A 23,040-nucleotide genomic window follows, 5' to 3' on the forward strand; every position below is an offset into this window, starting at 1 on the left:
TCCGGCCCCTGTGACTTATTTCTTAATGGTTATATATTCTTATTGGTTATTTGTTTTTGTTTTTGGGTCACACCCAGCAGTGCTCAGGGGTTACTCCTGGCTCTATGCTCAGAAATCACTCCTGGCAGGCTCGGGGGACCATATGGGATGCCGGGATTTGAACCACTGTCCATCCTCAATTGGCTGCTTGCCAGGTAAACTCTATACTGCTGTGCTATCTCTCTGGCCCCTTATTGGTTATTCTTAATGGTTATTTATTTCTTAATGGTTGTCCTGGCTGGCCTTAAGTTCTATACTTAATGTAATTCTTTTGCTGTTTGTTTCTTGTTTTGTTGTTTGTTTCTGGACCACACCCGGCAGTACTCAGAGGTCACTCTTGGTTCTGCACTTAGGAATCACTTTTGAATGGCTTGGGGGACCGTATGGGATGCGATGGAACAAACCCTGGTGGGCTATATGCCAAGCAAGAGCCTGACCCACTGCACTATGACTCTGGCCCTTAATGTACTTCTTTACATGACAGTAAGAAAAGGACTAGAATTTCCAGACCATGGCATCACCTGAACTGGGCAGGGCCACTGTGTTCACCCCCAGCATGTTCCTTGAACTCCTTGAACTAAGTCACTTCCAGTGTCCCTGCTGGAAAGGACAGTGTGTGCTGGAAGTCTGGGAAAAGATGCCCGCTTTGAGTAGGTTCCTGGAAGGTGCTGCTTAGACAGCAAGAGGGTAAATGGCCAGCAGTCTGGGCAACACTGGGCCAGCACCCCAGGCAACACAGTCATCAGGAGAGAGGCAGACCCAAGCGGAAAAGGCTTGGCCAGAGGCTCTCTACTGCATGTACCAGGTCTGAACCAGCTTCTCAACATTTTCCAGGGGTACAGTTGAGGGATGGGGGACAGTAGAGCATGGGTGGACAGAAAAGTCCTTGGCATAGTCTTAAGTATTGATATAAACATAAAGAAAAAAACACCAATTGAGCTGGGGGTATGTCAGGAGTTCCTCTCACACTCTATTCTTTATTTGGGGGAACGCTTTGGGCCACACCCAGTGGCACTAAAGGGTTACTTCTGGCTCTCCACTCAGAAATCACTCCTGGGAGGCTCAGGGGACCATATGGGATGCCGGGGATCGAATGCAGGTCAACTGCATGCAAGGCAAACATCTTACCTGCTATTCTATTGCTTCAGCCTTCACACTCTAACCTTCTCATTCTTCTTTATGTCGATGTACACAGAATTTGTTAGGAGTTAAATGTATTCTAGATGGTCTGGGGGCATGACTCAACTATAACTCGCCTTGTATGTGTGAGGCTGTGGTTTCAATTCCTGGCACCACAAAAGACAAAAAAGTAAAATCTGGCAAATTTATAGACAGGATATCTCTATTTAGCATCTGTTCGAGTATAGGACTAAGTCTGAGATCTATAATATCCTTCTATACTGTATACTATCAACTCTCTTATCCAGAGTGGAAGGCAGAGTGCCCAGGTGGCTCAGTTCTGTGTGTTGCTGCATGTCCATCATCTAGAACAGTGCCAAGCATGCAGCTGGGCATGCTCAGTATTTTTGGGATGATCACAGAGCCGACTGTGAGGCTGGAGAGATAGTACAGCAGGGAGGGTGTTTCCCTTGCACGTAGCTGACCCTGGCTTGATCCCCAGCATTCCAGATGGTCCCCAGCCCTGCCAGGAGTGATTCCTGAATGCTGAGCCAGGAATAACCCCCGAGCATCGCTGGGTGTGGCTCAAAACAAAACCAAAAACAAATGAAAAAAAAAAAAAAAAACAAAGATCATGTCTGCTCTGCAGAAATCATTCATGATTGTAACACATCTTGCAAAATGGAATTAAGCCTCAGCATCCAAATCTTTGACTCTAGAACTTTCTCTTATGACCTGTGGCCTTTTCCTTTCGGGAATAGATTTCGTGGACTAGGGAGTTCTAAGAGACCTAAAATGAAGAGGAAATGGGATGAAAATCACCCAAGGCAAGGAAATCAGGCTTGAGCTAACAGCAGATGGTGAAAGTGTCTCGTCCAGTTCAACAGGGCTCCTGGGGTCCAGAGAGATAGCACAGATGGGTAGAGCATTTGCCTTGCACATGGCCGACCCGGGTTCAATCCCTAGCATCCTATATGGTCCCCCAAATTTGCCAGGAGCAGTTTCTGAACTCAGAGCCAGGAGTAACCCCAGAGCACCACCAGGTGTAGCCTACAAACAAACAAACAAAAATCAGCAGGGCTCCTGGATGGCCAGCTGGACCCTCTGCTCAAGAGCCTCTAGAGGCCAGGAGAGATTGCATGGAAGGTAAGAGTCACGTAGCAGGAGAAATGTCCTCTGAGTCCGCATCAATGCAGGCATTCAGTGGCTCGGCCCGTTACAAGCTGGCAAAGCTTCTGAGTGGCAGCTGCCAGTACAGCCTACTTAATCCAGCCGAGGCAGTGGGGGAAGAACATGAGCCTTCTGGATGGAAAAACAAGCCTAAAAATAGGCCCCGTCTTTTCTCCAAGGCTCTACCAGCTCTGCCCTCTTAGTTCCTCAGGGTTGAGAGGGAAAAATTTAAGATTTCACAGATAGAGGGAAGAGAAAAACAGAGGGACGCCCACTTCCCCACTTCTAGTGTTCTGGGATATTTTTTTAGACTCCGTACTCCAGAGTGGGTCCTATCTTGCCTTCAGTCTTTTTTTCTTCTTCTTTCTCTGTTAAAAGTGAGATTTCTGAAGACAAGCCAAGAAAAAGCACTTAGGTGGCTAACTGAAGTAGATCAGAGGGCCCAGGACAGGCACCGATAGACTAATGCTTTCTTACTAAGGTCATGTCTTAAAGGGACTCAGAAACTCGCTAATGCACTGTGACCCCAATGGTATACAAAGGTGGTGGCAAAAAGCAGAGCCTCAGTTTTTACCCTGGAGTCCCGAGAGAGTGGAGTGGAGTGTAACTGGAGAATGGCACTTACAGAAGCTACCCCCCATTTCAAAAAAGAGGTTTCAGAAGACATGTCTGAAGAAGACATGCCAATGGCCAATATGTGCAGGGAAAGATGTTGCTAGGGGGCATTAGGGAAATGCAGCTTAAAACCACTTCACACCCACTAGGAAAGCTTTAATCAAAAAGACAGACGTTATCAAGTGTCAGTGATTAGGTAGAGAAATCAGACCCTCCTACAACACAGCAGGCGGGCGGGCGGGTGCAGCAGCTTGACAAAATGGTTTGGAAGGGCCTCTTGCCACCAGCTGGAAGCCAGGCTAAGACTAGACACGCAAGGGGATGCTGTGGTTAGGGATTTCAGAGCAAGTGCTAGAACTCATGGGGGCAATCTGGCCTTCTCTAAGGCAGCAGAGGGAACAGAAGAAAGCAGGCTGGTGGTCCTTAAAAATGATGGTTATTGGCTCTGGAGAGATAGCACAGCGACGTTTGCCTTGCAAGCAGCCGGTCCAGGACCTAAGGTGGTTGGTTCAAATCCCGGTGTCCCATATGATCCCCCGTGCCTGCCAGGAGCTATTTCTGAGCAGACAGCCAGAAGTAACCCTGAGCACCGCCGGGTGTGGCCCAAAAACCAAAAAAAAAAAAGATGATGGTTATTACTGCACCTCTGGGCCCCATGGGAGGTGCCATCAGAGTGGCCCATTCTCAAGACTCCAGATAATTTTGTGAACCATCAACTTTCCTCCCCTGAAATGTCCTTTCTGCTAAAATGGAGTCAGAGTCAACATGGACCCCCAGTCTTTCTGAATTTCTAGCACCTCTAAAAGTCATCTTAGGTGATACCTCAACAGAGAAACTTTTCTTTTTGTTTTCGGACTACACCCAGCTGTGATCAAAGTTACTCTTGGTTCTGCACTCAGGAACTATATGGGGAACTATATGGTCTGCTAGGGATCAAATTTAGATCTGCCATGCAAGGCAAGCATCCTCTGTACTACTTTTGCTCTGACCCAACAGAACAACTTTTCTTTTTTTTTTTTTTTTTTGGTTTTTGGGTCACACCCGGCGTTGCTCAGGGGTTACTCCTGGCTGTCTGCTCAGAATTAGCTCCTGGCAGGCACAGGGGACCATATGGGACACCGGGATTCGAACCAACCACCTTTGGTCCTGGATCGGCTGCTTGCAAGGCAAGAAATAGCCACTGTGCTATCTTTCCGGGCCCAGAACAACTTTTCAGTGTAACACAGGCCTATGCTTAGGTGGAGGTGCTGGAGGCCATCAGGGCCACACCCTGGGCTGTCAGTGATGGACTCAGGGCCTCACAGCTGCTAGGCAAGTGTACAGGCCACTGGTGCTATTTTCCTGGCCAGAACACCAAATTCTATTCGTGTGGTTTTGTGCAGATGGGAGAAATATCTATCAATTTGTCAGCATTATTTTACCACGAAGGATACCCTTTCTCCCCACAGATAGTAAGTGAATTGAGAAAAAAGTTTTCCACCCACAAAATGGACCAATTAACTCAGAAATGCTGGAACCCGTGGACAGGGCTAAATAGTACAGCAGGCAGGGCAATTAAACATAGTCAATTTGGGTTCGATCCTTGGCATCTCATATGATTCCCCGAGTCTGCCAGGAGTTATCTTTGAGCATAGAGTCAGGAGTAAAAACTTTCCCCCTTTGGAAACCTGCTGGAACAGTCGACCGAGGCCCTTCTTTTGAACAGAAGGCAAAAGCCATCTCTTACTTATTAAAATTCTTGCCAGTGCCAGCATAATTTGTCACACCTTGGAGGTTTCAGTAAATACCCATTTAGTGAATCACAAAGCTCTTTAGATCACGGGGCAATCCCATTATCGTTCTATGTAGGACAAGACTGAATCCGGGGTCGCTGAAGCTTCTCACCACGAAGTGATGGCTTTGGCTTTCCTCTGCTTTTTATGGAAACTTACAACTTCAGTTATGTTACCCACCCATTTTGCCTTTTTCTCTGTATACAAGATCCTATGATCCTACGACACATGCTCATCCCAGGTCCAATGTGCTACATGTCATTTATATTATAAAGTGAGGGACTAGTTTAAAGTTGACAAAAGGAACTAAAAGTATGCTCTCCCCCTGTGTCTAGCTGGTTATTCATTAATGTAGGCCGGAGGAACATCAGAATAACATACTTTGCGCATTAAAAAATTAGGATCTGAAAGGTCGTTCTGTTTCAACACCTATTTGATATCTAAAATTGGGCGGGGGAGATTGAGCTCTTGTTCAAGCATGGATAGAGGAGAATTATAAGTGCCATAGTCCCCTGCGACTCAGCTCCTGAGACTGTTTCAGACACCAGGGAAACCAATCCTTTTCTCCTAATAGTCTTGCCAGGGTTCAGAGTTCATCTTCATGAGGCTTTGGAGATTATTGCAGCCACTTCTCCCAAATGATACACCCCAGGGAGGCTGGATCGATAGCACAGCAGGTAGGGCATTTGCTTTGCACGCACTGACCTGGGACAGATCCCAGTTTGATCCCCAGCATCCCATATGGTCCCCTGAACCTGCCTGGAGTGATTTCTGAGTGCAGAGCCAGGAGTAACTCCTGAGCACTGCTGGGTGTGGCCCCCCAAAATGCAATCCAAACTGCACACCCCAACATCTTGGTTTCTCCCATCATTCTTTCTGGCTCTTGGCTTCCCTCTGACACTTTTCTCTTCCCCTTCCAATATTTCCTGTGTTCATTTTCAAAGGTGCCTCTTTGGAATAAATAATAATACTAAAGACACATCAGGATGCAGAAAATTGAGGGCTGAAGAAATAGTACAGTGAGGAGGGCACTTGACTTTCATGTGACCCAGCTGGGTTTGATCCCCAGCAGTCTATAGGAGCCCAAAGTTTGGCCATGAGTGCTCCCTGTGCACATAGCTAGGAGTAAGCACTGAGAACTGTCAGTTGCACTCCCCAACCCTCAAAAAAGAAAAAGAAAATAAAATTCAGCAAGGTGGTCGAGTGCCTCATTTTGATATCTTACTTCTCTGTCTTAAAAAAATGTTTACAGCTGGAGAGACTGCACAGCAGTAGGGTGTTTGCTTGCAAAAGGCTGACCCAGGACAAACCCAGGTTCGATTCCCGGCATCCCATTTGGTCCCCTGAGCCTGCCAGGAGCAATTTCTGAACACAGAACCAGAAGTAACCCCTGAGCACCACCTTGTGTGGCCCAAAAACAAACAAACAAACAAACAAACAAAAAAGGAGAATATTTACAGCTGTGTAACATATATAGAAATAATAACTAATGATCCTCATCACAGATAAACACTTTCAAAAGTTGTGGCTATAGAGGCTAGAGCAATAGTGCAGTAGTAGGGCATTTGCCTTGCATGTGGCTGACCCAGGACAGATTTGGGTTCGATCCCCGGGGTCCCATATGGCCCCCACAAAGCCAGGAACAATTTCTGAGTGCATAGCCAGAAGTGACTCCTGAGCATAACCAGGTGTGGGCCCCTCAAAAAAAGTTGTGGATATAGATGTGATATGTAAAACATTATATATGTAATATTATATAGCTCTTACACCTTCTCAGGCTGGAGAGATAGTATGGTCGGTAGAGCACTTGCCTTGCAAATGGCTGAACCCAGTTTGAGCTCCAGTACCACCTATGGTCCCTTGAACCCTGCCAGGAATGATTCCTGACTGCAGAGTCAGGAGTATGGCCTGAACACTGCCAGGTATGGCACAAAAACAAAAACAACAACAATAACAACAAAAATTCAACTATTCATCTTACCTGGAGGTTTATTTTTAAGAGTCCAAAAATTATTATTTTTGTTTGTTTTTGGGTCACACTTAGCAGTGCTTAGGGGTTACTCCTGGCTCTACGCTCAGAAATCGCCCCTGGCAGGCACAGGGAACAATATGGGATGCTGGGATTTGAACCACTGTCTTTCTGCATGAAAGGCAAACGCCTTACCTCCATGCTATCTCTCTGGCCCCGAGAGTCCAAAATTTTAATCAGGCAGAGTTCTATACTGAAATCACACCACTAGAATGGATCACTTCCTTGGGCTGAGACTTTCCACTATTGATACCTTTTAGTTTAGTTTATTTTTTTTTTAGTTTTTGTTTTTGTTTTTGGGTCACACCCAACAGCACTCAGGGGTAAGTTACTCCTGGCTCTATGCTCAGAAATTGCTCCTGGTGGGCTTAGGAGACTATATGGGATGCCGGGATTCGTACCACTGTCCTTCTGCATGCAAGACAAATGCCCTACCTCCATGCTATCTCTCTGGCCCATGGTACCTTTTAGTTTTTGAAATCACACATCAATTTACCCAATTTTGATAGCAACAATGCTGTATTTCTCTAACTAATCTTGCTGATCTACTTTAAAATGGCTTGCACAATTATGGAACCTTTAAATACATTCAAAGATGAGAAGAAGATACTCAGCATCCATGTATCTACTGTAAAGAATTGTTTAAAACATCTTAAACTTGGAGACTCTGATGTACTTCAAGTTCCTATTATGAGATTCACAGACACAAGTATCATAGGTAGAACTTGCATATATGAGACTAAGATGGATCGCCAACTCTAAAACCTAACCCAAACAAAGTTTAATATTTTATTTCAAATGAAAACAAAACTGACCTTTCTTTGCATCCATGCCTATAAATTTTAACATCACCAGGAAGATTTAATGCTCCTCATTTTTTCTTTATTTCTGATTTTTTTTTTTTTTTTTTTTGGTTTTTGGGCCATACCCGGTGGTGCTCAGGGGTTACTCCTGGCTGTCTGCTCAGAAATAGCTCCTGGCAGGCACGGGAGACCATATGGAACACTGAAATTTGAACCAACCACCTCTGGTCCTGGATTGGCTGCTTGCAAGGCAAATGCCGCTGTGCTATCTCTCCGGGCCCTCTGATGTATTTTTTTCTTTATTTATTAATGTTTGTTTTATTGGTTTTGGGTCACCCCGGTGTTGCTCAGGCATTACTCCTGACTATGCGCTCAGAAATTGCTCCTGGCTCAGGGGACCATATGGGACACTGAGGATGAAACCCAGGTGTGTCCAGCCCCATGTTTTGCTCCTTTAAAAACATTTGGAAAAAGTCTTGCTCTTCCAGTCTTGATTCTTCCTTGAGCACGTACTTTGCTCACTTGTCTCTCTGATTCTTTGCCTTTTTCCACTCTGGAGAAGCCTGTGCTCCCTCTTGAACACATGCTTCTCCCTTTCTCACCCCTCACATCTTTCTAAAAAAGTCTCAATAAAACAATCTTCCTTCACAAGGTAAAAAACATTGGAAATAAATTATGGGGACTAAAGAGAATATCACAGAGATGAAAAGCACCTGCCTCATCCTCAGTTAATCTTGGTTTGATCTCCAGCACCACTAATGGTTGTGGCCCAACCCTCACCCTGACCCCCCAAAAAATAAAATGCTAAAATGTTACTGGTATAGGTGCTGTCAAGTTTCTTCCTGTTCCAAAGATAACCATCAACTTAAGGGTGACATGTTCATAATTTATGTATGTATTTATTTATTTGAGTTTTGGGGTCACATCCTGGTGGGGCTAAGAGCTATTCCTGGCTCTGTGCTAAGAAGTAACCTTTGGAAGTGCTTAGGTAACCATATATAATTCGGAGTATCTAAATCCAGATTAGCTGCATGCAAGGCAAGCACCTTATCATAGTCTGTTTTATTTCTCCAGCCCCTGTTCATGTTTTTTATACTTTGTTTTATAGATCAGCTATAAATACTTTGCTACGATTGTAATGATCTGCATAAATTGCTACACGTTTATATATATCTCCCTATATATGGAAATGTAGCTACATATATAGTGCTTCTCCTTTTTGGCAGCGAGCAAATTATACACTATGCTGTGTTTGAAATTCATCAAAATATATCTGGTTCATTACATTTCACTGCTTTGGGATTTTTTTCCATGAAGTGAATATATCATAATGAATTCCCATTCATAGATAATTTAGATTGATTTCATTTCTTACCTAGGTACAGCGTTGGAAATCATCTTCTGGCATACATCTTTTTTTTTTTTTTTTTTTTTTTTTTTTTTTGGATTTTGGGCCACACCCGGTAACGCTCAGGGGTTACTCCTGGCTATGCGCTCAGAAGTCGCTCCTGGCTTGGGGGACCATATGGGACGCCGGGGGATCGAACCGCGGTCCGTCTCCTAGGCTAGCGCAGGTAAGGCAGGCACCTTACCTCCAGCGCCACCGCCCGGCCCCTGGCATACATCTTATCTCTTTGTATGAGGGGCAAAATTTCTCTAAGGATCCTATCTAGAAATAGACATATTCGGGAGAAGGGACATGTATTTTCAGCTTTTCTTTTTTTTTTTTTTTTTTTGGTTTTTGGGTCACACCTGGCAGTGCTCAGGGGTTATTCCTGGCTCCAGGCTCAGAAATTGCTCCTGGCAGGCACAGGGGACCATATGGGGCGCCGGGATTCGAACCGATGACCTCCTGCATGAAAGGCAAATGCCTTACCTCCATGCTATCTCTCCGGCCCCTATTTTCAGCTTTTCTAATGATCTCAGCCAACTGCTCTGGTTTACACCTCTTACTAAGACTGGAAATGAACTGTTTCCCCATATTCTCGTCAACTCCTCCTATCAGTAGAAGCTTGGATTTTTTTTGTCAGAGTGATGAGTGTCAAGGCGATGATCCTGTTGTTTTCATTCGTGTTTCCTGCTGTCTCATAAAGTGGCCCCTTCAATAACAAGGGGGGCTCCAGTCATTTCCTCTTTTTAATTTTCAGGCTCAATTTCTAGCCCATTTTTCATGGGTGATTTTTGCCTCGTGATTTTTATATATTTCAATCTTGCTAATCCTTGGTTCATATGTAGAGAGCAAATATTTTCTTCTAGGTACAAATAGTTCTTTTCTTCTTCTCTGTGCTCAGAGGCTAGTCCTGGAAACTCTGAAGGTACTGTAGGGAACACAGAAGGTACCAAGGATGGAATTTGGACTTCCAGCATAAAAAATACACTCCAGCCCATGGAACTCTCTCTGGGCCATTAATTTACCTTCTTTTGCTATGCAAAGCTGTTTGTTTTTGATGATGCAGAATAACTTTTTTTTTTGGGTCACACCCAGCAGCGCTCAAGGGTTACTCCTGGCTCTATGCTCAGAAATCACCCCTGGCAGGCACAGGGGACCATATGGGATGTCGGAGTTTGAACCATCGTCCTTCTGCATGAAAGGCAAACACCTTATCTTCATGCTATCTCTTTGGCCCCTGTGCTCAGAAATTACTGGCTCTGTGCTCAGAAATTACTCCTGGTGGTGCTCGGAGGACTATATGGGATGCCAGAGACGGAACCTGGGTCAGCTGCATGCAAGGCAAGCGCCCTACCTGCTCTGCTATCGTTCTGGCCCCAGACTCTTGTGCTAATACTAAATAGCTTATTTCCTCTACCTTGTTTAATACTTTCCAGATTAGGAATATATAGCTGTTATTTTCTTCTCTTTTTGTCCCACCCTCACATTAAATCTTAAGTCAATTTGAAGCTTAATTTTTAGTTAAGTTGGAACCAGCATTGTGCAAAGGGGGAATAAGGCAGGAATCTCATTCTTTTTCTAAGACCATCAGTCCAACCTTATACACTGAATAATGTATAAATTCTTCTTTCCTGTACTGATTTCTCAGGTGAAATCTGCTCAAAAACCCAAAACTGGCCATGGAGACAGCTCAGTGGGTTGGTGCGAATGACTCATGAGAAGGAAAGAACCAAGGGTGGATCCCTGGTACCACCTGAGCACTGCCAGGAGCAACCTCCCAACACTAAGGTAGAAATAACTTCTGAGCACTTTGAAGAGTGGCTCTTATCCTTAAAAAAAAAAAAAAAAAAAAAAAGACAAGCAAGCAAACAAAAAAGTTAAATGCCAAGAAGAATATTGATTGGATCTGACTGGAGACGATGAGTGCCATGAACTTTTGTGTTCCTTTCTGCTCTAGTGATCTTTGTTCTAAGAGCTAAATCTTTTTTTTTTTTTTGGGGGGGGGGGTCACACCCGGCAGTGCTCAGGGGTTATTCCTGGCTCCAGGCTCAGAAATTGCTCCTGGCAGGCACGGGGGACCATATGGGGCACCGAGATTCGAACTGATGACCTCCTGCATGAAAGGCAAATGCCTTACTTCCATGCTATCTCTCTGGCCCCCAGAGCTAAATCATTTTGTGTTTTTGTTTTTAGTTTTGTTTTTATGCAGGAGTTACTCCTGGCTCTGCACTCCAGGAGGGCTTCAGGGACCATATGGGATGCTAGGGATTGAAGCTCAACTGGCTGTACACAAGACAAGCATCCTCAACGGTGTACTATCTTTCTAGCCCAGAACTAAATATTCATAAAGTACTTTAATGTCTGGGAAGGAACATTCCTCCTACATAAGTATTTTTTCCCTAATTGTTCATGTAAAGTTTAGAATTAAAATTCCAAAGTGTTTCGGTGGAACATTGTGATTTCCAGTAGTGTCAGGAGTAATCTTTATTTTGTTTTGTTTGTTTTTGAGCCACATCTGGCTGTGCTCAAGGTTTAATCTTGGATCTGTACTCAGGGAAAATTCTTGGTAGTACTGGAGGGACAATATGGATCAAACCTGGATCAGACGCCCTATAGTAATATTTTAGGCATGAAAATGCTGCTATATTGTTACCCCTCCCTCAACTTCCTGCCTATCTCATCTGGATCGTGAGACCCTCCCACAGCTGAGAGGGGGTCTGTGGTTGGTAATTTAAGGGGTTTCCGGGTGGGAGGGGAGAGGATGCAGCAAGGAGAGAGAGGAGACACAGGATGGAGGCTGAGGGGTTGCTTAGCTTAGAGGCCATGTGAAAAGGCACATGGCAATTAGGGCCTTGTAATAAAGCTGATGACGGGGCGGAGAGATAGCATGGAGGTAGAGCGTTTGCTTTACGTGAAGAAGATGGTGGTTTGAATCCCAGCATCCCATGTGGTCCCCCGAGCCTTCCAGGAGTGATTTCTGAGCAGAGAGCCAGGAGTAAACCCTGAGCGCTGCTGAATGAATGAATGAATGAATGAATGAATGAATGAATGAATGAATGAATAAATAAATAAATAAATAAATAAATAAATAAATAAATAAATAAATAAAATAAAGCTGATGTCTCCTGAAACTTCATCTGACTGCCTGTGGATCATTTCTTCACCGTCACCCTCATCTGTAGACCCGTGGGCCAAAGGGGCTGCAGGTGTCAGGCTGGGCTGAGAAAGACCTCACCATCCATCCATATTCATCCACACTACTAGGACTTAATAATTAATACAACAGTATATCACACCCAACTCAATGTTATTGCCTCTGGATCCCCTCTCATGGCACCGAGACTCTTAGCTACTCAACGCTACAGGCTGATTTTCAAGTCTGTTATCACTGGCCTTCCTGTGCTTCTTCAAATCTTTCACAAGAGTGAGGTCATTCCATATATGCACTTTTCCCTCGGACTCACTTTGATCACCACCCCTCCTGTTCCATCGAAGTATCGATGAATCGATGAATCAAAGGATTCCACCTATCCTTATACACAATGAGAAATAGTCCCTTGTATATTTAAACCCATTTCATGGGGCTGGAGCGATAGCAGTGGCCAACCCTTTCATCTCCAGCATCCCATATGGTTCCCTGAGCCTGCCAGGAGCAATTTCTGAGTGCAGAGCCATTAGTAACTCTTGAATACTGCCAGGTTGGCCCCAAAACCAAACAAACAAACAATAAACAAAAAAATAAAATAATTCCTTTTAGCTAACTAGAAGGAAATCTGGGTCTTCCTTGGCCTAGCTCAGAGGATGACCTGAGCAACTCTGGGTGTGGTCCCCCAAAAGAAAGAAAATATGGAAGGCTTCATGAACTGCTGTGTCATCCTTGAGAAGGGCCATGCTGGCCTCTGTTCCAATATTAATCTAGGTGCAAGTGAAGTGGGTATTCAAACTACTTCTACAGAAATCAATGCTGTTTGCACTTTAATCAGACTTACATTAAATTTATTATTAATTTGCTAACTAGTGGCAACTTGGTAATGTATCCATTTCTCATTTGTGAATACTGCTGCATGTTAGGTTTCTAAAATTTCTCCATTAATATTTTATATTTTTATTCAAAAATATTTTGCCCATTTTATAGATTGAATACCTAGTATTTTTTATTTTGAGGCATAGAGAGAGACTCATAAAATGCAGGAAGAAAACATAAATAAATAAAATGTAAGGTGAAAAATTACCACCCACATGGGATGGAGTGAATTCAGAGCCGAGTTTGCCTGTTTCTTTTTCTATGGAAAATGGAATTTTATTATTTATTTCATTTTGTTTCTGCGCCACGTCCAGTAGTGCCCCAGCACTACTCCCAGCTTGGTGCTTAGGGACCTTGTGGTAATAGGGAGTAATCCCAGTGCTCCTGTATGCAAAGCTCTGGCCCTCTGGCCTGCAAGTGGTATTTAAAAGAGTTCTATTTACATATATTTATTTTTTTCTGTCTGCCAAGTAAGGTATTTGGAAGGTGGATTTTTTTTCTTCTCCCCTTCCCTCTTAGGTCACACCCAGCTGCCCTCAGGGGTCACTCCTGGCTCTGTGCTCAGAAATCGCTCCTGGCAGGCTCCGGGGACTATATGGAATGCCAGGATTCAAACCACCGTCCTTCTGTATGCAAGGCAAACACCCTACTGCTGTGCTATCTCTCCAGCCCCTCTCCTTCCCTCTTATCAATATTATTAAAATGACAGAGGCTGGATGGGGGGATTGCACACTTGGTTGTGGAATTTTATATACTTATTTTCTATCCAAAAATCTTGTGAAAGCCTCCTACCGGCACCAATTGTTTTCTGAAATGTCAGTCATTTCCATTAGACAATCCTATCTGCAAATAATTATTTCCCCTTCCCTTCTCCTCACTTCCTCCTTTCTCCCCTCCTCGCCCCTGTTTCCTCCCTTCCTCCCCTTGTTCTCCTCTCTCCTTCCTTCCCTTCCTTCTATTCTCTTTTCCTTTCCCTCACCACCCCTTCCTTCCTTCCTTCTCACCTCCCTTCTCAACCTTCAGTGCTTTTCCCTTCCCCCCTCTTCTTCCCTTTTACTTTTTTTTTTTTGGTCCTTCCCATCATGTTAGATTGAAGGTAATAACCAGAATCTTTATTTTGCTCCTGGCTTGACTGTAGCCAAGTACATGAGAAGATTTATTAAATGCCAGAGTACATCTGATCCGGCTACGATTTATGATCATTGTCTGGACGAGACATGTGGCCGCTGGTGCTCCACATAGACTATGTCTGTGTCTGTGCGTGCCCACCTCCATGCCCTTCTGCCCAGTTGGGCTTGAGGCTCTGGGGAGGGGCAGCCTTATCACCTTCCCAGCGGTCCCGGTTCATTTCCTCCGGCTTTGTTGGAAGTAGATCAGGCCTCAACTAAACATCTTTGTCTTCTTTATCTGCAAGGAACATCTTAGGTCTCCTCCTCCACTGCAACTAGCTTAGGGAGCTTACCTCAGCGACCACCGTGGCTGAGAACTTGAGATTCAGATATTTTTCAATGCATGAAGTAGTGAGATAGTTCTTTAAATTCAAAATGAGAACCTTGTCGTTGTCAGCATCCTCTTGTAGTGCTCTGTAATCAGCCAACGATCTCAAAGACACAGACCTGCAGGTGTCTGTTGACACAAATTTCTGTCTCATGTGTAGTCAGTTCTGTGGATTTTCATGTGCCTTTAAAAAGCATGTTGGTTTGTTGGTTCCAGGGTCTACTGTGGTTCAGGCAGCACCATTTTGTTGTTTACATCATTTCTCTCTTTTTTTAAAAGCTTTTTTTCTTTTTTTGGTTTTTGGGTCACACCTGGCAGCGCTCAGGGGCTACTCCTGGCTCTACGCTTAGAAATCGCCCCTGCCAGACTCGAGGAATCATATGGGATGCCGGGATTTGAACCACCGTCCTCTGCATGCAAGGCAAACGCCTTATCTATATGCTATCTCTCCGGCCCCTACCTCATTTCTTTTTTTTTTTTTTTGGTTTTTGGGCCATACCTGGCGATGCCCAGGGGTTACTCCTGGCTGTCTGCTCAGAAATACCTCCTGGCAGGCACGGGAGACCATCTGGGACACCGGGATTTGAACCAACCACCTTTGGTCCTGGATCGGCTGCTTGCAAAGCAAACACCGCTGTGCTATCTCTCCGGGCCCCCCTACATCATTTCTAATTGTTTGCTAGTTGAAACTCAAGTTAATTTAACAGGAATAGGGCCAGAGCATGACTGCACGCAGCTGATCCAGGACGGACAGTGGTTCAAATCCCAGTGTCCCATATGGTCCCCCAAGCCAGGAGCAATTTCTGAGCACATAGCCAGGTGTAATCCCTAAGCATCATAGGGTGGGTCCCAAAAACCAAAATAAGGGGCCAGAGAAATACATGGAGGTAAGGCGTTTGCCTTGCATGCAGAAGGTTGGTGGTTCGAACCCAGCATCCCATATGGTCCCCTGAGCCTGCCAGGAGCGATTTCCGGGCAATAGAGCCAGGAGTAACCCCTGAGCTTGTCGGGTGTGACCCAAAAATAAACAAACAAAAAAGACAAACAATTTTTTTCAATAGGTATGTTAATTTTGTATGCTAACTTTGTCCCTGTAACGTTCAATGTTGTTGTACCTGCTTCAGTGTATTCACATATGTTTTGTAGTCAGGTTCAAGTTTGGAATTAATTCACACACCTTTATTGTGGTCACTGCTATATTTTTAAATTTCATCCTCAAAATTCATGTGCTCAAGTTACCATGCTGTTTATAGTTTTGTATTTTTGGGTCTTGGGCCATACCTGGTGACACTCAGGGGTTACACCTGGCTATGAGCCCAGAAATTGCTCCTGGCTTGGGGGACCATATGGGATGCCAGGGAATTGAACTGTGGTGTGGTGCTTCCTAGGTTAGTGCATGCAAGGCAAATGCCCTACTGCTTGAGCCACAGCTCCAGCCCTATATATATATATTTTTAATTCTCTTGCCTTCGGTGGATTGACTTTTCTTTGTTTGGAAGTTTTTTATTGGTTAACTATTCTTGTAGAAGTTCTTGTAGATGCTTACTTATCGTAAGGTTTTTTAAAATTATTCATCATTCTTCTTCCAATCAAATTAGTAACTCAGAGTAATCTAACTCCTATAGTAACTTTCTTTTCATCTAGCCATTATTGCCATGAATATATTCATGAATTCCATGAGTATGCCAACTATTCATTAGTATCTTGAGAGGGGTTAGTTGGTGTCACATCTGGTACTGTTCAGAGTTACTCCCAATGATGCAGAAAGGCAGCGCCAGAAACTGAACCAGGGTCGGCCACATACAAAGTCAGTGCATGAACCTCTGTACTACCAGCCTGTGTCATTTTTCTGTGCCATGTTTAATTATAAACATGCTCATTGGATGTGCCCAATATGGCCTGGCCGCTCCAAGATTTGCCCCCAGCACCACCTATTTTGGCTCAATTTCCTTTTACACCAACTATAACCCTATTGGTGCATATCTCTGACATGAAAGATCTCATGGTCTTCAATGGCCCTGCAGGACTGAAATTCCAATTCCCCATGGCCAGGTTTCCTTTTGGTACCTTTTTTTTTTTTTTGGTTTTTGGGTCACACCCGGCAGTGCTCAGGGGTTACTCCTGGCTCTATCTATGCTCAGAAATAGCTCCTGGCAGGCTCAGGGACCCTATGGGATGGCCAGGATTTGAACCACTGACCTTCTGCATGCAAGGCAAACGCCTTACCTCCATGCTATCTCTCCGCCCCTCCTTCTGGTATCTTAAAGATCAAGACATGCTAAGCCTCCCATGATCCCAGTGTTGGGGTGTTCTGAGGCCATGTGGGTTCCAGTTGGGCTTGAGTTTCCTCTCCGAACCTCATACCTGAGGATTTCCTTTTCTTTGTTTCGAACTCAGCTTCCTGTGTTTGTCATCGGGGGGGATGGGGGAGGGTCGCCATTAATCTCTTGACTTACTATTCCTGGAAGCCCAGAAAGTCTATTAATAACTCACATCCCTCTTATGCATGTTTATTACTCCCTTGTAAAATAAATACCATCTATTTTGATAGAGAAAACAGACACGACAGAGACAACTGGATTCTTGGGGGGAAAGTTTGGCAGTTCTCGCAAATTTTTCTTGAATGTGGTACATAGGGGACAAAGCCAAATGATGATTTGGGGAAAAAAAGGCATCATTGGCCCAGAGATGGAATTTTCCATAGGTTTGCCTCTATTTGCTAGCGTCTTCTTCGCTCCTCTTAGCTTCCGGGAGGTGATCCCTGCTTGATATTGGATGGATAGCCTTGCCCTGCCAAGGCACAAGTGCCATGGTGAGAACTTTGTCCCTGGACAGGAGCCATCGTCCCCTAGCCAGACCCAAAGCTCAGCAATTCCTGCAAAGCAACAGCTGGCTCCAGCCTGAATTGAGTCCAAACCCTGGGAATTCACAGCTACTAATAGATAGCGAGGATCAATCTCATTTGCATTTCATCGTGACTCAGGAATTTCCCGGGGAGCATCCCTGAGCAGTTTTAAAACACGTTGGTTCCATCAACCCAATTTCTTCCCAGTCCTGGAGACTGACCTGAGAAATTGCCATGTGGCCTAGAGGCAGCATCCAGCTTTCCTAGCAAGAGGGAATTCATCCTGGACAGTGTCGGAAGAGACAAGGCCCTGGGGGAATGATGGGATCAGATGCAGCACATCTCACAAACATCTGTCCATCCACTCTTAATCCATGGACACAAGGGGCTGTGAATTGACTGGGCCTGTCTAACTATGAGGTTGGAAGCACTTTCTGAATAATAATCTAGGGGCCAATATGAGGGGCTCAAAGTCAGGGTAAAGGGTGTTCATGAAATTGAGTGTGGACTCATGTATAGGATATGAAAAAAAGATAGTATGATAACAATATCGAGAGGCAATAGAGATGAGGGACAGGAGGACCAGTCCACGGTCCCCCTGACTCAGGAAGCTTGTCACAAAGAGCAAATAGTGCAGTTAGGGCAGAGAAGGGACCACTATGACAATGATAGCTGGAAATGATCACTCCGGACAAGAACTGGGTGCTGGAAGGAGGTAAAGTGATAGGCATGATACCCCTTCAGTAACAATATGGCAAACCACAGTGTCTAAAAGGGATAAAAGAAGGAAAGGAGGGGCCCGGAGAGATAGCACAGCGGTGTTTGCCTTGCAAGCAGCCGATCCAGGACCTAAAGTGGTTGGTTCAAATCCCGGTGTCCCATATGGTCCCCCGTGCCTGCCAGGAGCTATTTCTGAGCAGATAGCCAGGAGTAACCCCTGAGCACCGCTGGGTGTGACCCAAAAACCAAAAACCAAAAAAAAAAAAAAAAAAAAAGAAGGAAAGGAAGAGAGTGAGGGAGGGAAGGAGTAAAGGAGGGAGAGAGAGGGAAAAAGAGAGAAGAAAAATGTTTGCCTCAGAAGCAGGCTGAGGGGAGGGTGGGAGGGACATTGGTGGTGGGAAATGTGCACTAGAGAAGGGTGTTAGATATTGTATGACTGAAACTCAGCCATGAATAACTAACTGTGAAAAAAACCCAACTATATTTTAAACAAAGTGCACCTGGTGACACTCAGGGGTTACTTCTGGCTATGTGCTCAGAAATTGCTCCTGGTTTGGGGGACCATATGGGATGCTGGGAGATTGAACCGTGGTTTGTCCTGGGTCAACTGAGTGCAAGGCAAATGCCCCACCACTGCGCCACCGCTTTGGCCCCTTAAAAAAAAAGTAATTAAGGGGCCGGGCGGTGGCGCTAAAGGTAAGGTGCCTGCCTTACCTGCGCTAGCCTAGGACGGACCGCGGTTCGATCCCCCGGCGTCCCATATGGTCCCCTAAGCCAGGAGCGACTTCTGAGCGCATAGCCAGGAGTAACCCCTGAGCGTCACCGGGTGTGGCCCAAAAACCAAAAAAAAAAACCCTAAAAAAAAAAAAAAAAAAAAGTAATTAAAACATTTTTTAAAAGAAAGAAAAAAATGAGTTCAGGGCTTGATAGACAGTATAGCAGCTGAAACACCTGCTTGCCTTTCTGTGCCCAACTCAGGTTCGATTCGTGGCACCTCCTATGGTCCCCGACAGTCCACCAGGGGCACTCCTAAGCACAGAGTCAGGAAGAGCCAAACTCCTTGTGGAGAGCAACACTCTGACCCAGAATAAGAAGGGAAGAGTGAGCAAAGGAAACCAGGGATACCATCAGTCACACTTGTGGACAAAAAAAATGGTTGCATGGCGTCCTGGTGAGAACAGAGTGATGCTTTCCTATTCTGGATCCTCTCACAGGCAAGTTGCTTACTCACTGGGGAAAGAGGGTCACATGGACAAGTGACCATCACCTCAGCCTTGCTTGGTCAAGACCCTTTATCAGTCCCTGTGCAGTCCCTGGGCGTGAGTGAGAATGTCACCATGACAAATACCCCCCTACCCAGCACTATGATTTAGTCCTGCTCTTCAAGGTCCAGGCGGGAACCATCTTTTCTTCAGGCCACACTAGTCTATCCCATCCTTCCAGTCTGGGTTCATTTAGACACATCATAGGGGAGGGAAAGGAGATATTCAGACCCCTCGGCCTGAGACCACAGTCAAGGACTGTTGTGTATGTAAACATTTTTATGGGATTATTATGTTACTGACCCTACCCTGATCGATGATTGTGCCCTACCCTAAGGTGTGACCTGGCATTCTGCTCCCACCATTGGGTGGTACCTGATCCCACCATTGGGTGGTACTTGATTCTGGGGCATAAAAGCAAGGGTCTGTGGAAGGCGAGGGGCTTTTTTCCTGGGGCCTATTCTTAGGCTTTTTGGCTTCGGCTTCTTCACAAAATAAAGAGCTGTTTTCTTCGGAAGCCTGACTGTTGGCTTTCTTCCCGCCACATTCACCTCAGAACTGCTGGCTGAACAGGGTAACAGATGCGTGGTCCGAGCTGGAGGAGAAAGGCCTCATCCTCCATCCCTCCATCAGTCAACCTCATCAGGGGCTGTTTTGCAACAAAGGACTTGGCCAACTATGGAGATTCTTCATCTAGAAGCCTCCAGAAGGCATGGGGGGGGGGGGGGACTCACCTATTGAGATAGACTCGCTTCTCGGTGAACTGTCCATTGCCATGGTGTGGGTCAGCGAAGGGTTCGTTTTGCACCACCTCCACACCTTCTCCTCGGTCGCTCTGCTCATGGCTGTGCTTGCTGATCATGTACAGCTGCCCGATCTTGTACTGCAAAATACACACAGGAGCTCAGCACCCCTCTGGACTCAGAGACCTCCCTTCCAGTCATAACATCCCACCCTGAGCCCAGGACTGAGGCGGGAGTAAATAGGCAATGATGGGACAAAGTGACTGTGGTCTTGGGAGCCATTAACATCTCTGGGTGACGGGGAAGACTGAAAGGAGTGCCTGACCAACCTTCAGGACACAGCAGAGAAAAGGGACACTAGTGTCTCTACTGCTCTGGCCTCACAGGGCTAAGTGCAGACAAAATACAAACCTTTTCTGAGTGGCCAAACCCAGGTAGGCCTAGGGTCCACTCTGTAAGGCACAGGAGGGCACTTACCCTTCACTCTTAGGGACCGTGATCCCTAAAACAGTCCTTCCCCCTCACAAGAATGGTGGTTAGCTTTTTGGGGGGGAAGGGGGGACACTCGGTGACACTCAGGGGTTATTCCTGGTTCTGCATTCAGAAATCACTCCTGGCAGGCTCAGGGGACCATGTGGAATACCAGGAATCGAACCTGGGTCGGTTGCATGCAGGATAAATGCCCTCCCCACTGTGCTATCCGGCCTGATGGTGGGTCTTTCAAGCGCAGAGGTCCAGACCGAGCCATGAATGGAAGCTGAATTCTTTTTTTTTTTTTTTTTTTTTTTGGGTTTTTGGGTCACACCCGGCGTTGCTCAGGGGTGACTCCTGGCTGTCTGCTCAGAAATAGCTCCTGGCAGGCACGGGGGACCATATGGGACACCGGGATTCGAACCAACCACCTTTGGTCCTGGTTCGGCTGTTTGCAAGGCAAACACCGCTGTGCTATCTCTCCGGGCCCTGGAAGCTGAATTCTAAGGGCTTGTCCACACCAAGGGAAACCTAGACACAGCCCAGGGACCTCGGAAGGAAATGACTCACAGGGCCCTCGTCCTCCATGTGAACCATCCTGACCTCACATCTGAGCTGCCTCACACTCCTTCCTGCTTCTCTGAAAACTTGAGGTCATGGGTCACACCCCAGCCCCACCCCGGAACTGCCACAATAGCAAAGCTAATTTGGTGAAAAAAAGGGTGGAAGGAGTCAAAGGAGAGCCGACTCATGCTTGAGAAATGGATACTGGAAGACATACAGTGGGAGGGCACCAGCCTTGCACACGGCCCATCTAGGTTCAGTCTGTGGCACTAAATATGGTCCCCTGAGTCCTTCAGGAGTGATCCCCGAGCACAGACAGAGCCAGGAGTAAGCCCTGAGCACTGCTGGGTGTGGAGTCCAACCACTAAAATAATTTAAAAAAGGAAGATGAGACCCTCAGGGGTGCTTTCTAAAAGGAGGTTCACTCAGAGTTGTGACACTCACTCCCATGGCTACATACCAGCACACACATTTACATTCATACACACACACACATATATACAATACACTTACCTACACATGCAAATCTACACATAGACAGGATGCACACATCTCCACATGCTATAGAGCACATACCACAATCCTACACATAAACTTTACACACATGCCATATATAGACACACCACACAATGTACATAATATATATCAACTCACACTCACCTATAAGCTTCACATATGCACATAGACTTATGCAAACCTGTATACATAGACACACAACTATGCACACATCACATACAGCAGCTCCTTGTCCTCAGAGCCTCTGAATGGGGGCAAATGACTGAGCCGGTCAGAAGCTCTTATCAGGTCTGGTTGTCCTCCAAAGAGCCCAGGTGAACAATGCAGTAGGTCCCTATCAGCATAAAGCGAGGGACAAATTGTCATTAAGGGGGAGGGAAACATGAATCCATGGGATAGTTGGTTCCCAGCTGAGATGATACAGTAGAAGGATCCTCTGGTTCCCAGGCAGCCACAGGGAGGGAGTGTGGGGAGAATGTGAGAGGCTTCAGTTGAATCAGCCTGAATTTAAGGTAAAAGGAGACAGTTTGGGGTCCCCTCCAGTACCGGCTCTTCTCTGGGATGGTCTTAAAATGCTTTATCACGAGTGTCTGCATTCTTGGGAAAGGGGAGGAGAGCTGAGGCTATCGGCAGGAAGGAAGAACAGCAAATCTGATGCCTAAAACATGAGTTAAGGAGCAGAAGCTTGTCCAAATGTCTTTTTAGTATGTCAGGCTCTTCCTTCGCTCCAGGAAGAGAATAGAAATAGAGTGCAGAGTAGGTCTGTGCTGATTTCAGAGGCTCTAGCCTCTACTCATGCACAAATTAATTCATACATGCAGTGATCAACTCAGACACAGATCACACAATGATCAGCACATGCAAAAATCAACTTTATTTGCACAGCTTTCAACTCAGACACAGATCAATTCATACACAGATCAGCTCGTACACAGTGATCAACTCATACAGAGCGATCTACTCATACACACAACATTCAATTCATGCAAAGACCAACTCATATGCCCGGTGATCAACTCATGCAGATTAAGTCACACAGAGATCAATTGATGGAGAAATCAATTTATACAGAGATCAGTTCCGACATATAGAAGTCAACTCAGGCAGAGATGGACTCTTACATCTAGACATCAACCCAGGCTAAGATCAGCTCTATATACATCAATTCATGCAGAGATCCACCTCAGCTCTTGCAATGGGAACCAAGCTGCAAACAGGGCAGAGAGGTCGCTGGCAGTGGCTCTGCCCAACTGTGCAGACACCTTCATCTGTGATGGAATATTACTGAGTCCTAATCAGAGCAAAGGGCAGACATCCATGAATTGCTTACTGGCAAGGACACTTCTGGGGACCCTGCCCAAACACTGGGAAATAGACGAGGCTGTGCTGGGTAGGAGGGAGCCATGTTAGACACTCAGTGTGGTAATTGCAGTGTCCCTAGTAAGGCAGGCCCTGATTATG

The 23,040-nt window shown here is 45.6% G+C and overlaps 1 protein-coding gene across 1 annotated transcript in view; it reads right to left on the reverse strand.

Moving 5' to 3' along the window:
• PITPNC1 (phosphatidylinositol transfer protein cytoplasmic 1) overlaps nucleotides 1–23,040 on the reverse strand; it is a 284,015-nt gene that overhangs the window by 132,711 nt on the left and 128,264 nt on the right. Inside the window, exon 2 of the mRNA XM_049781848.1 lies at nucleotides 20,020–20,168. Within this exon, the coding sequence (XP_049637805.1) occupies nucleotides 20,020–20,168 (149 nt within the window). The remainder of the gene's footprint in view (nucleotides 1–20,019; nucleotides 20,169–23,040) is intronic.

The sequence above is a fragment of the Suncus etruscus genome, chromosome 1 (genome assembly GCF_024139225.1).
Source record: "Suncus etruscus isolate mSunEtr1 chromosome 1, mSunEtr1.pri.cur, whole genome shotgun sequence".
Lineage (NCBI taxonomy): Eukaryota > Metazoa > Chordata > Mammalia > Eulipotyphla > Soricidae > Suncus > Suncus etruscus.